Source organism: Pyxicephalus adspersus, chromosome 8 (assembly GCF_032062135.1).
Source record: "Pyxicephalus adspersus chromosome 8, UCB_Pads_2.0, whole genome shotgun sequence".
Lineage (NCBI taxonomy): Eukaryota > Metazoa > Chordata > Amphibia > Anura > Pyxicephalidae > Pyxicephalus > Pyxicephalus adspersus.
The window spans coordinates 33,981,530-33,997,946 of NC_092865.1; the positions used below are offsets into that span (position 1 = coordinate 33,981,530).

General features: G+C 37.4%; 1 protein-coding gene across 1 annotated transcript in view; it reads left to right on the forward strand.

The window, feature by feature from the left end:
* Positions 1-16,417, forward strand: part of NOS1AP (nitric oxide synthase 1 adaptor protein) — a gene marked incomplete in the record, with an annotated part of 52,483 nt that overhangs the window by 23,711 nt on the left and 12,355 nt on the right. Inside the window, 1 exon segment of the mRNA XM_072419969.1 lies at positions 15,342-15,450. Within this exon segment, the coding sequence (XP_072276070.1) occupies positions 15,342-15,450 (109 nt within the window).

A 16,417-nucleotide genomic window follows, 5' to 3' on the forward strand; every position in this document is an offset into this window, starting at 1 on the left:
TGTCAATATAGAATACTGGCATTGATTCTAACATAACTTAGAAAACAATGTTAAAATAGGAACCAAATTGATATCATATAGATATATCCTCTTTTTTGAACAAAATCTCAAAACTGTTATTAATACATTACTTGATATGGACAATGTGATTCACCTATTTTTCATTATATGTAAGACAAATGTCTTTCTTTTCAGGTAAATTTGAGTTTTGTAGCACATCCACTAATGCACTGTTCATGAATCTTGAATGGCAAATGTAGTGATTCTACACAAATTTTGCATCTTCTACAGTGCACTGCATTTTGCCTGGAAAATATATGCTAATCTCCATAGTTGGCAGTAAATGTATTTGCATATCTGCAGTAAAAAGATCCACATTAGTTCCAGGTTTTATAAATCAGCTGCTGTTTCTGCCCAGCACAATTGGTAGCAATTTACTTTGAATGGGTTTTCATGCTCTTGTCTGCACAATGTTTTATACGTGTGTTTAATTCTTTAAAGCATGCCCTTGGTTTAATGTATAATATATTAACGGTTTGCAAGAGTGCCAAGAACCAGATCCAAAAAAACTGAAATCATTGAAGAGAGGGTAGGAAAAGGACAGCTAAGAGAGGTTAAAAGTCGAGGTGGGAGGTTAAAGACTTTTATTAGGCTTTAGTATTACAAAGGAATCTGAGGAATTTTTTAGTGTGGGAGGGCAAGGCGTGGTATTAGCTGACCAGAGTTTAAGGGGGAGAAGGTCACTGGGAGAGGAGCTAGTGGAAGAATTGGATGTAGACCATCTTTTACTCCTTCAGTTAATGCATTTGCTTGTTAGAGAGGTCTTGTGTTAAAGGGCCTGTTAAGGGCATACTGCCAGAAGAAAAAAAATATGATGCTGATTGAGTCAAATAAGTCAATCCAGGAAATGAATGAATTGATGAATGTCCTTGGCAGCTAAGTAAGGTATATTTTCCTGTCAAGACACCTTAGCTCTGCAAATGAGTTCCCAAAGGCATAGTAACATACTGAAGCTAAAAAATATTTATTCAGTGAAGCTAAAGTTTAACTAAAAATACAGAAGCTTTGCTTTATTTTGTACAGTTCATGCTCAAGCTAAATGTGGTGTTAAATGGTGCGGCTGAAAGCAAACTGCTGTTGTGTAGTCAGGAGAGGCAAATGGCACCATTGTGTCCGCAGTGCAAACCTTCAAACTGCAACTATTGTGGCCAAAACTCATTTTGGAAACTGTGCCATGATATACTTCAGATACGTGCAGAAAAGGGTCCCAACTGCTCCCATTGACGTGAACACTGCAGCGCACTGCCTGTCTGAAATTAACCTCGCTCTCCATCCCTGTATTTTGAGTTTGCTGCTGCTACTTTTCTCAAAGTTCTCAGCTACCCATGCCGCAGTGCTATTTCCTAAAGAACTCGCATTTGCATATTTGACAGTGGGTTGCTTTAGGAGTACTAAATTTTTCTTTTTGGGATGCCTTGATGAGATGCTACATTTAGCAACTCACCTAAAGAAGCAGATCAGTGGTGTGAGGAAGCAGTGACTGCACCACAATGTCACTGTCAGCCTAAATATACTTAGTCACCTAAAATGTACCTAAAACTAACATAAGTGTTCTGTTTTATATGGATTAGAGGTTGTTTAGAAACTCTTCTGGGATTCTTGTTCCTGTATGTGTCTCTGCTGGGGAGATTACTTTTTATTTGATCAGTTTGACAAGTAAGGGGAATTCTGCAAATTGCAGTTGCCAATGTGTCAGAAATAAAGGGAAAATCTCCAAAAGGCTACATACTTTCGGTGGCAGCTGTCTAAGAGAGAATTGACCTTATTTTGGTGAGATCTTCTCTTACTACTTTTGTTATTTCCTAAAGTGAATTCTTTAAAGAATCACAAAACCTACTGTTCCACTCCATGAATGTTTCTGTTTGGTTATACTGATAATTCCACCAGTGCATGTAATTACAGAGTCTAAGGATTCTCATAGAGAAGTGTTTGCGCCTTTTTCCTTTGAATGCTTCGGTGTATACAGGCAGTCAGTTACCATACTTCTAAGTTAATGTGGGCCTTATTAAGAAAGCCCTTGAGTAGGCTTTTTCATCAAGGTTCCATGAAACCCTAGGTTTCGTCCAGATGTTGCTAGGGGTTCCTTGAGCAGTTAGCATGTATGCATCTCAGGAGGATTCTTCCCATAGGCAACCAATGCAGGAGGTATTCTACCCACTGATGCCCCTGCTAATGTGCCCTGAGCTGAAGATCATTTTAGTAATTACAGGTAAAGATTCCCTGAGGCCTGAAAGCTATTTCAAGGGTTTTTCAAAGCAATCAAAAAAGGCTGCCCTAGAGTATAGATAAATATAGTAGGGACCTTAGACTGTAAGCTCTATTAGGACATTATGTGTATTAGGAGCTGGAGAAAAGACCACATAACAGGGCAAAGGTCTGTGAGACATCTGTATCAGCCAGTAAGTACAGTGGGAGTTTTTCTAATCCCTGCATTTTAACAAGCTGATTTTCAGGACATTTTCAGGAGAAAGACTTCAACTCTTCAACTTCATGACCATACAGTCATGATTTGGAAGAGGAAGCCTTGAGCAGAGAGACAGGTCACTGAAGCATAGAGAGGAAATAATTTTGTGGGTTTGGGGGGGGGGGGAAGGCTAATAATAACCTTCTGGAGCTAATTTGTCCTAACACAAATCTTGCAATATATGGCCAACACATTTGAAATTAGGATTTTAAAGCAATTTTGACTTGTAAGGCAGATCTTTCACCCAAAACACCTGTTCCTAAAGTGGATCTTTCATTAAAAGGAAAAAATGACACTTCCAGGGGAAAAACCCACCATCCCTCTGCGATCCTTCTTAGCGCGGCCGGCTGGACACTGGGCACCGCTATCTTACTTCTGCTGACATCATCCAAAACTGCACTGTGCAGGCCTGAGATCGGGTGACACGCCTTCCTGTAAGGGCGATCTCACTGCGCATACCGTGGTGGGGAAGACAGAAGAAGAGGGGTCGAAGAAAAGGTTGGCCGCCCTTTTTTATAGCGTACCTCACTTCTAATAAAAAAATTATACCACCGATATCGTTATACACTGCAAACCAGGTTTCTTCACTCTAAGCTTATGTTCAAGTAATCCAGTTTATTGGTAGCTGGTTTAAATCAAATAACCTAGCATGGTCCCATTTTTTGAAGATTAGGAAGTTTTGTTGGCTATTATTGGGCCAATCAAGTTCTTAAAACATCATTTGAAACATTTGTACAATTGAATGCAACTTATTATTATTAAACAGTAATAATATAGAGCCAACATATTATGCAGTGCAGTACATTAAATAGGGGTTGCAAATGACAGACCGATACAGACAGTGACAGAGGAAGAGGACAGGACCCTGCCCAGAAGTGCTTACAATCTAAGTTCTGACAGTCTTGTCTTTTAGGCCACCATGAAGCATCAAACTTTTACATTACCGCTTGCATTTTGAAAATAAGATCCTTATTTTATGCCTTCTCCTCAAAGAGCATTTTTGAATAAATTGTTTGCCTTTGGTGCACTAAACTCATTTGTACTGAGACTACCATAAGCTTTTTATCCTTTTTATGTGTTCTTTAACTAGAAGTCTTAAAAAGTTCAGAGACTATAAAGCAATCCATCTCTGCGTCTGGTTGGTAGGAAGCAAAGACACAATTATATGTTGATTCAAAGTTTCATCTATATTGATTAGCTTTTGGTGCCTTCACATCAATCGTGATGGTCAGAGACAATGACGGAATGCACCCAGATGTGCACATTTATATACACAAGACAGGGCAGTATGTGGGAGCTCATCTCCTGAAATGTATACATACTCCCTGATATAGCACGATGAGGTTGGGTTTACTGTAGGTCAGTATTTGACTTTGATTTATGAGAACATAGCGAGGTGGGATTATTATTATTATTACAAAGTATTTAAATAGCGCCAACATTTTACATAGTGCTTTACAAAGTCATGTTACTAGCTGTCCCACAAAGCGGCTCACAATCTAAGATTCCTACCATAGTCATATGTTAATATCTTTATGTATGTTAATCTTTTTTAATACAGTCTTAGGTCAATTTTAGGGGGAAGCCAATTAACCTAGCTGCATGTTTTTGGAATGTGGGAGGAAACTGCAGTACCTGGAAGAAAGCAAGGCAAACATGGGGAGAACCTGGGACCCAGCACTGCAAGGGCCGGAGTGCTAACCACTGAGCCACCATGGGATAAACAGAACCACAGCTTGATGCTATAAATAATTTTAAAAATTTAAAATTTAATCTAGAATTTGTTAAGAAGCTAAAAAAATATATAATCTTTTTAGGAGAAAGTGGAAGGCATATGGGGCTATGAAATCCTCCACAGGTTAGAATGAATAAAGTTCCATATATTCCTGACCAGTGTGCACATTTCTATATTGTATGGAATACATGTATGTGTGTGTGTGTAGAGCGCTCATTATTTAAATACAATGGTTTCCATGACAACATCCACAGTACCCTATAGTAGTGATCTGCCCCTGTGGTATTTCTTCTTTTGTCCTCGTCTTAATACATTTAACTCTAGAATATCTTTCTGTACAAAGTCTAATAATTATTTAATTTATTCACTTTATTCTAGCTATATGTATACTGCTACCGGTAGTCACATGCTAATATTTCATTGGAGCCGCTTTAGCTTTGATTACAGCATGCACTTGTTGTGATATTGTCATATAAGTGCAAAATCATAACATTTATTTCTCCGGAGTTGCATTCATTTCCTTTAAAGATTTTGTATTGATGATGGGAAAGTCGCTGTGTAATATCTTTTCCAACACATCCCAAAGATTCTCAGTGGAGTTAGGGCTTGGACCCTGTGCTTGCTTGACTTGCTATCAGCCTCCTGCAGTCTGCTGTACAGATTTAATAGAAAAGAAGGGAGAATCTGTATAAAAAGCTAGGCAGGTGTGCTAAAGTGAATAAAAAAAATGGGAATGAAAGCAGTATGACATTGAGACCTGCCTATTAATGTACTGTTTCTCATTCACAAAGTGGCCTGTTATTAAATGTGAAAGTGCAGCACAGAGGGTTTTGCTATATGGCTGAGTTTTGTAAATCTCAAGACTAGGTCAACAAAAATACAAATTCTGTGGTAGGTAAAACAATTCCTATATATGTATTTAGGTGTTTGGTGTTCAGAGCCTTTAAACTGAACCCAAGAGCAAAAATGTAATATATTGCTGCTTACCAGTCCTTGGATGTGATAGCTGCATTATTTATTTTTTTACTAGACTCAGGACATGTTTAGCAGGCACAGAAATATAGGAGTGGTAAGCACAACTATTGCATAGCACCTCAAGGCAGAGTGTACATAATGAGCAAATATGTCTTTGTGCACTTATTTGTATGAGCATTCAACAACACAAATTCATTAAATTGATTGGTCTCTGCTGATTTCTTGCGCATTTATCGAAAAAGAAAAACGAGAGTCTATTTATTGTAATCATTCTTTCTGTACACCATTTATTCACGTCTAGACGTATATATTGTCCAGAACATACCTTGAATGCTTCATTCTGTGACAAAGCTATCTCCTACAGTGTTTAGCTTGGAGTGAAGTCTGTAATGATTCTTTCCAATCTATAGCACATCTGAAGTGTGAGCGTCCATCTCACTTTGGTCTTTGTCACATGTCATATTATGCAAAGGAGGAAATTGCTTTTCAGCTTCCACAATGAAAAGCCAATTCATTTTTTAGCATCCCTTGATACCGAGACATCTTATCACAGCTGCCTGACTCTGAGGCTCCATCTGCCTCCACCAACCTTATTATTATTGGTAATTACTGTATACAAAGCCTGCATAGGAGATCTCTGTACACATTTAAAGGGCCCTACACTGTACTTTTATATAATGCCAGTATTAACCACAAAACTGCTTTCATTTGGTATAAATGTCTCAGTTCTTCCTGTCTTCCTTTTTATTAAGTGGAAACAACCATACAAATCCCATCCCATTTTTACAAATATGTCAATTATAAAACAGTGATCAGCATGACAAAATTATTTTTTTTTGTTTTTTTTTTTACAAAATGCATATTATGACAAATAATATACAGAGGATACAAAATACTTGGGAATATAATACGGCTAGGGGGCTTGTTCAAACTGGTGATGGAGAAAGTGGTTCCCATGAGGCTTCCAGCGTGCCGCCCCCACCATTGCCCTGGTTTTAAAGGAACCAAAATTTGAACATTTTTAAACTAATCGCTGCTAACTGCATGCATTACTTATGGATGACTGTGGGTGAGACGCTACATGTAGCAGTTAACCATGGACATGGTTCAGGGTATAAGGAAGTGGTAGTTGTACCGCAGGCTCACTGCCGGTCTGAGCTATGCATACAAGACCAATTGATCACAGAAAGGAGATTTCATACTTTATTTAAGATGGTATGAGTGGACATCATTAAAATTTCACATTTGTTCAAGTCAGCAAGGCATATATTTGCATATTTTAATATTACTTTAACTTGAAATATTTGTGCTTGTCATTAAAAAAATATGTGAATTAAATTACTTCTGAGTTCCCGTAGGAAACCTAAGAAATATTAAACTAAGACAGCCTAGATCATATGATCTCTGGCTACCCAGAGCATTATGGGTGTTACTGCTGTGCATTTTTGAAACATGGCAAAAAATCAGAGCACATGACCACAGGGAAAACATTGAACACCATGCATGTAGCATTCCTGGTGGAAAATGCACTTGGGAGTTCAGCATAACAAGGCAGGAACAATTTCCATCACCATGCAGTCTAATGTGACTTGTTTTCCTCTATAAAACAGACCTATGGGCTAATAGTCAACACTGACAGTTACTTAAAATAATGCATCATTGTTATCTAAGTTGTTTGTAACTCTTAAGAATATCAGGAATAATCTTTCCCTTTGCTTTAAATATAAGCAAAATCAATTAGACCTAGCCAGACAAACCTGTAGGGTATATTAAAAAGCCATCTCTCCACAATACACTAAGCCTGAATTTGTACTGTTCTCTCATCTACCAAGACTGCTGTCATCTCCTAACGACGAACGTTCCTGCACGATATATATGAACGATCGTATAGCACCGATCCTGCACATAGAGGTAACGACACGATCGTTCGTAGATATTGTACACACAATAGATACGATCGTTTAAGCGATAGAGGAACTATGTGCACGACAGGAAAGTGAACGGACGTTCGTTCATCACGCATGCTCTGAACATGGACGATCAACGAACGACCGTACACACGAACGATGTTCAACGATCGTCGCCCAATCCGATCCGCCGGTCCGGTCGTTCGTTTCCAACAATTTTCCTCGTTCGTCGGCGTCGTTGGTTACTTTTTTACGAACGATTTTTTGCCCAATCGATCGTTCGTCGTTCGATTGGAACGATAAAAATTGGAAGTGTGTACGCACCTTAACATTGCTTCTGGTATAATATATACACTACACACTAAACCTATATCCTCATATAATCTACTGAGTAAGCACTTATACCAATGGATCAACATTGTAATCTGTACAAGTCAAAAATGTAACCCCCATGACCTCATTAGCGTGAAAAAAATGCCTGTCTCACACATGTGGGCTGTTTGTGCATCTGCTTTGCTTTTTAGTGCTGAGCTGTCCAAAAGCATAAGAGGACATAATATATATATAGGTTTGTCTAGATCTCAAATTTTTTTTTTGTTTGGTAAAAAGAACATGAGATCTTTTCATTGATATGCATGTTTGATTGCCAAACAAGAATGTTTATCTCTATGGAAGATAGAAGGGGACATCATTACCAACTTACCTTTGGGGGGACAGTTGGAGCCCACCATGTTTAACAATATCACTCAGTCCTTTGCCTAGAAAGGGTCATATAGAAGAAATTTGAGCTTGGGGAATGCCCGCAGCTGGTTAGAAAATTAAAGATCACCCCCTAGGTCTGTGTCCACCTTTTAGTGCACCCTTGAATACCAATACATAAGGCCATTTGGATCAGGCTGCCTAGTTTTTTCAAGAAATACAGGCTATTTTAAGGGAAGATGATAAAGCTCCAAACTTTTAAAGGTTCAGTTTAATATAGAAATGAGTGTTTCCTAAATCTGAAGTCTTCTTGCAGTATTTAAATTATTTATTCTTTACCATGTTATTGTTCATAAAATGTTTATATTTTTAACCAAATAAAAAAAGAAAATGCGAAAGGGTTTTATGTTCTTCCTGTAATCATCCCCCACTGGTGTGTTTATGTTTAACTCCCAGGTCTTAGTACAATTGTTGCCATACTTTTATTTCAACAGTGAGAGCTAAAAATAAGTTATGAGATATAACACATTAGAACACATTTTAAAATAAACCAGTGAATATGTCATTTAAATAAATGTCCCATGAGCAATTGATTTTAGTATGGATGATGATGGCTGATACTCACCCCTTTAGCAAACATTCTCTGCTTATAGAAGTTTAGAAGATCATTTTAATTGTTTGCTTTCTTTATTGTATCAGCAGTGTTTCCTAGAGTTTTTTCATTTTGTTGTGTATTATCTGCTTGCTAAGGCATCTTTAAAGTATCTGTCAAACTTAACAATTTGCTCATTTTTGGTCTTTTAAAAATATAGTTTTTGGTTTATCTGATAACTGCAAAAACTAACTACTTGTTGATCTTGCCAGAATTCCCAACTTCCTTTGGTGTGCAGGCTATGCTTTACTAGCATTTTTATATTTCTCGGTAAAACTGTAGAATATAAAATAACTTTTTTTTTTTTTTTTACAGCACCAGTTGTATAGCAAAGCCTGTGTCAGGCATGGTCTGTCCTCCTTTTATCCAACCTGAATAGCTCCACAGGGCATACAGTTCCATAATGTTTTAGCATAATGTTGTCTTATAAGGATTGGTCTGTGCCTAGAAACCAAGGCTTGTTAACACTCTGTACGAGTCTCTTTAGTGCACAAATTCCAATGCTATTACATCTTCTAGATTGAATGGTTTTACAGTACGCATCCTGCCATTTACCTTTTAATGAGGTTGTTGTGGACAACGTGGACTTTTTTATAAATAAATAACAAAGTGTTATCTCACCAACTAAATAGAAGGGATTGAAAGTTGAACGTGTTCCCAGCCTGTTACCTGAGGGAGATTTTGTGATTTGAAACAATGAGTCATGTGAGGCTCAGTCTAATTTCTTGCTTTTTTCAATGGAAGTTGAGTCATCGGCACAAAGTTCAATACAGTTCCTCTGGCCATTGTATTTCTTAAAGGGATTCTTTTTTTTTTCCATTTGCATTTGCCAAAGATAAATAATATAGGCTTAAAACATGAACACAAGGCAAACAGCTCAAATACCAGCTGAAATCCATATAAGCTGTTATATTCCATAGAATTGGTAATTCTGTGACTTTTCAGAGCCAGACAGCATAGCCAAAGTTGTGACCTCACTCTACTTCAATTAGGGATTACAGATCTGTAAACTCCCTATACCTAGGAGAATGTTGAGGTCATCTAATTAAGTTCCTTGTCAGCAGAACTAGATTAATGTTGACCTCCCACCTTTGTTTACTTTTTAATTTCACTTGCCCTTTCCTGTAATCTTTGTTCAACACACATTCAGAGAATTCTATGGCTTTTTTTTATGTTACCACCATTTCACTGCTACCCTTCATGTACTATGCTGACATCCTTTGTTTCGCTTTTTCTTCTTGTCTCTTCTGGCTCCAGTGAAGATGTAGCGGCAGTGCTCAATTTATCTTTGTGCATTCTTTTGTCATCAACGGGCATTGCACAAAAGCAAATAAGCTGGCACCCAATCTTGCTCCGCACATTTCTGCGATCAGGTGCAAGGACATTTACTTTAATGGGCCACCTACTAATGACACAGCTTCTGATCATGCACCTGCACAAAGCAAGATTGGGGAGACCTGCCGTGACATGTTCAGTCCCATTGCCTTCTATGATATGTGACATGTATACAGTGATCTCCCCAGCGTCTTTAAGCGGGGCTCAGCTCCCCGGCGCTTTTTAGTAACCACCTGGCTGTTTTTGGGTGGTTAGTGAAAACTTGGGTCACAATACAGGGGCCTCTAACCGCCTACAGCTTTTTCCCACACAGCTTAAAGTCATTTCTAGGGCTAATACTGTGTATATCTTAGAAGATATACCTGATTTACACCACAGCTGTACAAGCAAATACAAATTTTTGGTATTATTACAGATGCTGGCCTTTTAATTACTTTCATTTAAAATATAGCTGAAGTCCAAGTTAAGACTAGGAGTGGGACCCTGCTGTAGCTCCCCCATCCCCTGTAGGCCATCTTCTGAATTCTTCAGACCAATCAAAATATGTCCATGGAAGCTAGGGGTTAGGCCCGCTCTGGGGAAATGGCCTATATTATCCCTAACTTCCAATATGGCCTCAGTCATCCAGGTTGAGTCATGCTGCGTATGATTCACCCCAAAAGACCAACCACATTTTAAGGCAAAGAGTATTGTGTTGGGCTTAAATTCTTTTTATTAAATACATTAATTGCGTTTTTTTCACCAGGTATTTTTTTTTTATTTTTGAGAAGCTCAGCCCTCATGGTATTCAAAGCTAATATCTAATTTACAAGCTGCAGTTTCTGCATCCTTTTAGTACAGTACTGACCTTAAAGAAAATTATCAGGCCTTAGAGATCCCAGTTAATTCTTGAATTTTACAGAAAGCAGTAGACCAAATGCATAAGAAATTAGACTTTTTTTTTAGGGGAGGGGGCATTCTATTCAATTTAGAATGCCTCCAAGTACCACATTTCAAGCAGGAGATGTTATGGAAAACCACAACAGATTGAATTGGAGTGGGCACTTTTTATTAATATTGGACTACAACAGGGGCTTAACAATTTAGCAATTTAGCAATTATTTATGTTACAGTATTTTTTTTTCAGCATCATTGAAGTTTTCTTTTAGGACTGCAGAGATTGCATCTCATAACATTTTGTTTCTCAGATTTTTAGAAAATATTCTAGTACTGGTTTGAAATGGGATGGTATTTTAAAATATTCACCTTTTTTTATTGTGAAAGGTTTGGGGGTTTTCTTGAAGTTAGTTCCTTTCCTAGCCATATCTGTTACTTGCCATGTTTACTCTTTATGCCAAGCAGTCACTTCACCTGGCCATGGAAAATCCATTGGTAGAATATATGATGTGTTTGTATATTTTAGTTAATTAGTGCTTTGTCAACATTTCATACAAATCTGGCATGGAAAAGTATATACCTTATTCTTGTTCTGAGTGCAGATTAGAACTGCGATGGTAACAAAAGTCAGTCCGCACTTCCAGGTCAGCATATTCACTTCAGATGCAGATCCGGCTCATTCAATACCTAGGAAACACAACGTATGATCGCACACTGATAAAGTTGAAGTTTATTTTTAACGCAGACTTTAACTGGCAGAGAACACAGGAACACATTAATTCTATGAGCTGAGTTTACTTTGAAATGTGCGTTTTATATGTACCTGTCAAAGGTTTACAGTAAAGAAATTATTAAAATACTAATTTTTGCTATTTTATAGGGAACATTTAGAAATGGTATTTAGACGGGAGGTGTTCCAGATGAAAAAAAATTTCTCCTAAAATGTGAGGGTGCCTAAGTGTCCTTTCCCCTATATAGGTATATTGTCTGTGTCAGAGGCATTGCTGCCCTTGTCTGCTGGGCTTACGTGATCTGGGGTGAGATGGGCATTGACACTTCTTTGCATGTCTGTATCCTGCATTGCATTCATTTCCCTGCTTTGGCTCAACTGATTTTATGAATCTATTCTTTCTTGTTTCTCCTTGATCTTTTTCCCATCTATTATCAGATCACCCGTTGTTGAGGGGGTAGGAAAGAGCTGTAACATAACGATAGACAATAAAGCCCTACCAGGGCAGTTGCCTCCATAAAAGGGCACAGAACCCAACATGGTAAGTTTATAATAAGGAAGAAAACACCTATAAGGTAGCCTTCAGGTGATACTGCGGAATGGCGCTTTGTCATCTGCCTTTATTTTTTGCGCTTAGCTTTAAAGTTTGGGTCCCCTTCATTTTTTATAGTCATCTTGTATAAATTCCTTTGCAGCAGATTTGTTTTTTCCCATGTTCTTGCTTTTTTTTATGAGATCCTGTGTGTTTAGTGTACAGGAACAAAGTTTGATTTATGTCCTTCCTATTCATTTTATCCTTGAGCTCCTTCCTTGATGGAATAATAACCTACGGAAATTGCCAGGTCAGTAGGGATTGCTTTATTAATGCATGTCACAGCCTGCTAAGTCTAACACTGGGCAATACCATACTGATAGGACACACACAATCACTTTGATGACAGCTGGGCACTGTTTTCACTTTTAGTAGAGAATGTATCTTATATGCACTTGGAAATGAAGTCATTCGTATTATTTGTATAACTGATCCACATAAGTATATTTAATAACCACCACACCTTTCCTAAAACATTAAGTTCACACAAAAGTGACCTTACTGGTTTTTAGTAGTTTTCTCATAGCAGTTTTTTATGTTTCTTGGGGGGCCAACATTGATGAGAAGTCTGCTCCTTGATTTTTGGGTCTTGCCATCTGCTTGGGCAGCCATTAATATGTCAGACTGTTCTAATAAACCTTTCAGGTGTTAAACAATAAAATACCAGGAAGCGGGGGACATTACAATGAGCCTAGCCACAAAAATTTACTGTTAAGGGAAAATACCCAAGAGGAGGCCCCAAGAGCCATAAGAAACTAATAATCACCTTCACCAACCATATTCCACCACTAACTGAAATAAAACTTTTAGGTGAACTGGCTCTAATTTAATTTTGTTATCTGTTATAACAGAAATATGGAAGCTCTCTCTGCTATAAAAAAAAAAGGAGAACAGAAATATACATGTATACATATTTGGACTTTTACACCTTGGAACACATAGACCTTGAGAGTTTGTGAGTGGTGTGAGGTCCTCATACCCACCATGTATAAGTCCAGCATTAATTTTATTGTGTTCAAAAGCTGTGCCGAGGTTACTCCTGACAATACAAGCCTATTAGAAAATATTGCTGAGCAACCTACACAGCATTTGGACAAAGGCCACAATGCAGTGCAAAGTTCACACAAGTGCTGGAAGTACTTCTGCTTCTAAACCAGTGTGTTAATGGCCATAAAGATTTTATTTTGTTGTCAGATTTTCCTTGTTGCATTGTAACAGTTGTAGATAGATGCAGAGCTAAAAAAAGAGAAAATTTCGTTCCCAAAGATAAAAAACAAGGTTTTAAGATGTCTATGGAATTTTTTTCCCCTATGATTGTGTTAATTTTGAGCACTTGATAACATACAAAATTATTTGTATTTAGAAATAAATAAGTATTGTGTTTTCTATTGTGTCAACATTCCAAACAAATCAGTCCAAAGTTTAAAGGTAGCTTTTTCTGGAGCCGGCACTATCTAAGTCCACCAATTGCAGCTCCTCTGACATCGGCTCTCTGTGTCATCACTTTTTTTTCTTGTGTAAGACGTGGACCCAAAGTCAATTTTTTTTTTTTTTTTAGCTGAAATATACTTTGATAGTAAATTTTTGCTTGCAAGTGTGAAGAAGCAGCAAAATCTGTCTTCTGGAATCTGCTGTCATGCAAGGCTGGGGTAAACAGTGCATGGGTGTCCAATGGCTTCTTTAAGTTGAGCGAATAAAGGACCTGTTGGAAGATTATGCATCAGCACATCTACTTGTAGTCCCATCTGTGGCACACACACCGTTCAGCTGCATCTGAGTTTTTTTTATTTAAAATTAATTGCTGTAATGTACAGAACCAAAATTAGAAAAAAAGTTGTCGGTCGAAATATTTAACTAACTGTATATATATCAGAGCTAATTCAGTTAATATATTTATTATGTTAACGTGAAGAAGTGTCTATACCCAGGAATGTCATCATAATGAAAACTAACAGCCAACAGAAACATAGTCAAGTGGAAGTAGAAATTAATCTTTTATAGTTATTCTTCCCGATTCTATCCTAAAATAAAAGATTTCCCCTATTACACAGTTCATTAATATTAGCTTTTATTTTGCATTGTTGGTCATATCAGGGGGAGAGTTGAACAAGTAAGACAAAGGCATTTTGTTGCCTACCATCAGTTCATCTGGCAGTTTGTTTACTTAGCAATTAAACGCTTATTTCCTCCTCTCCTACATTAAAGAATCACTTCAAGGACAGCAAATTTCCGGTCAGGCATGAGAGAAAGAGAATGTAAGTCAGTTTAGTTTTTTAGGTTTTTACTTTTACACAGTATTATGTTCCTAGAAGTATAAATGGTGCAGTAAATTTACAGGAGAAGAGAGCAAATTTTGATTTTAAAGAAGAATTAAACTAATAATTTTTGAACAGACTGGTTCATTTTTGCAGATAAGACAAGCAATGTTCCTTCTGCAATAAAATAAACATACCTGCCTGTTCGCAATCTTTCTCAACGTACACTAAGCTGCACTTGTAAGTACCTTATATTGTGGCCGAAGATGCAGGACCTGGAAGAAGGCCAGGTGAGGATGCTGGATTGAGCACAGGTTAATATAGTTAAAAGTTGTGAACAGACGGGCGTTTTTTTTTTTGTTTTGTTTTGTTTTGTTTTAATTTGTAAGGGGCATTGCCGGTCCCTCTTGCAATAAAGATCCTGCCTGATCGCAGTTTTTAGCAGAAAAGTTTAATGCACTCTAATGGTTCAGTCAACACCATCATCACTAACATCTTTATTTGTCACCAGAACAGGAATGGCGGCTATTGATTCTGGTAACAACTGTCTTAGCCGGAACTATCCGCATTCTGGGGAAATTGCAATACCCTTTTTTGTATGTCTACAGTACTGATTTATTACAGACACATTGGGCCTGATTTATTAAAGCTCTCCAAGGCTGGAGGACATGGATATTAATAAGTGATATTATTAATGTTGGACTGACAGACTAGGGTCCTTTAAAGAATTCTAAAGTGGCTGTAGCTCACTTTTCACTTGTGTGCTATGTTGAAACAACGTACCTGATTTAGTTTTGTGTCATTCCAATTGCATTCTTTCTTTTTTTTTTTTAATACTTGAGACCACCCAGTGTTTAAGAAGCGCTTGGTTTTAATTTGGTTTGAACTTTCTGCACTCCTCAAGAGTTCAGATATATGGGTACTTTTTCAGCCAAGAAGTTATTAAAATACAATGTACAGTAATCTGTAAGTCTAAGGATTATTTTTTTTACAGTTTATACATTTCAAGTAATCCATTAATCTGTATATTATATTTTTTTCCATTCTCTCCTTAAAAAAAGAATATTCTACGTGTCTCATGACTCTCAGGATCTCAAGATCTTCAGCTACATTGCTAGAGATGGGTCAAGCAACATTTTTCGCTGCAATGTCTTTAAATCCAAGAAAAAGGTACGTCAGCAAAAATGCATTTTTATGGTATGATTTATTGATGTTATGTGCTCATTGCCGTTTCCTATAGAACATTTTAAAATCTATGTAATATTGTAGAAAAATGTCACTGATGGAGAAGTAACCATATATCAGATTGATAGCTCTGCAAGCATAAAGCATGAGTACATCACTATATATAGGTTTTGTAGAACTAGCTACATTTGATGACTAGCAAAATCTTTTAATCTAGAGTGTGGTAGATTTGCTAAAGTCAACCCTATTTTGTTTTGGATAGAATGGGGAATGGTTGGGAGCTCCATCAAGATACTATTGTTGCTTTTTTTTGACCCATTGGGGATATTTTCCCTTCTTGTCCTATTGACACAAAAAGAAAAATTAAGTTTGCTTATAAAGACAACAACCTGGCTAAGATTTTAATCCTTTCCTTTTTTGTAATAAATTAACTATTATTGTTGTCTGTCTTCCTTTGCTCCTCGTCACAGAATGCCATAAGGGGGGAAGTTTTTGCTACTGTTCTGCTTTAAAGCAGAACTATTGCCTCACATTTAGAAAAAACCATGTGATTGATTGCATCTGCATTTACAGTTTTTTTCCAAACAATCCCATAAATGTCTGTTGATCCTTCCAGTGACATTTACCCAGTTCAGCTTCTATGATGGTGTGGCAACAGTTCTGCAGGGCTGAATTTAGAATCTGGGTTGCCACTCCTATTTCGGCTGTACCTTGCAGTACAACTGGATGAAAAATGTTGCAGTTGGCACAGCTATCAACATTGTCATTTCTTATTCACAAATTTGTGGTTTGTTAGTCAGCGTCTGGGCACACTTTGTCTTGTTCACTGCTTTATTAGTCTAAAGCATTGCCTGCTGCTAAAACCCTCACATTTGAGCTATTGCCCGGTGTGTTGATGTCTTTTTTTGAATCCACCAAGTTGCATCCACCAAGATTATGACAAAATGGTTGT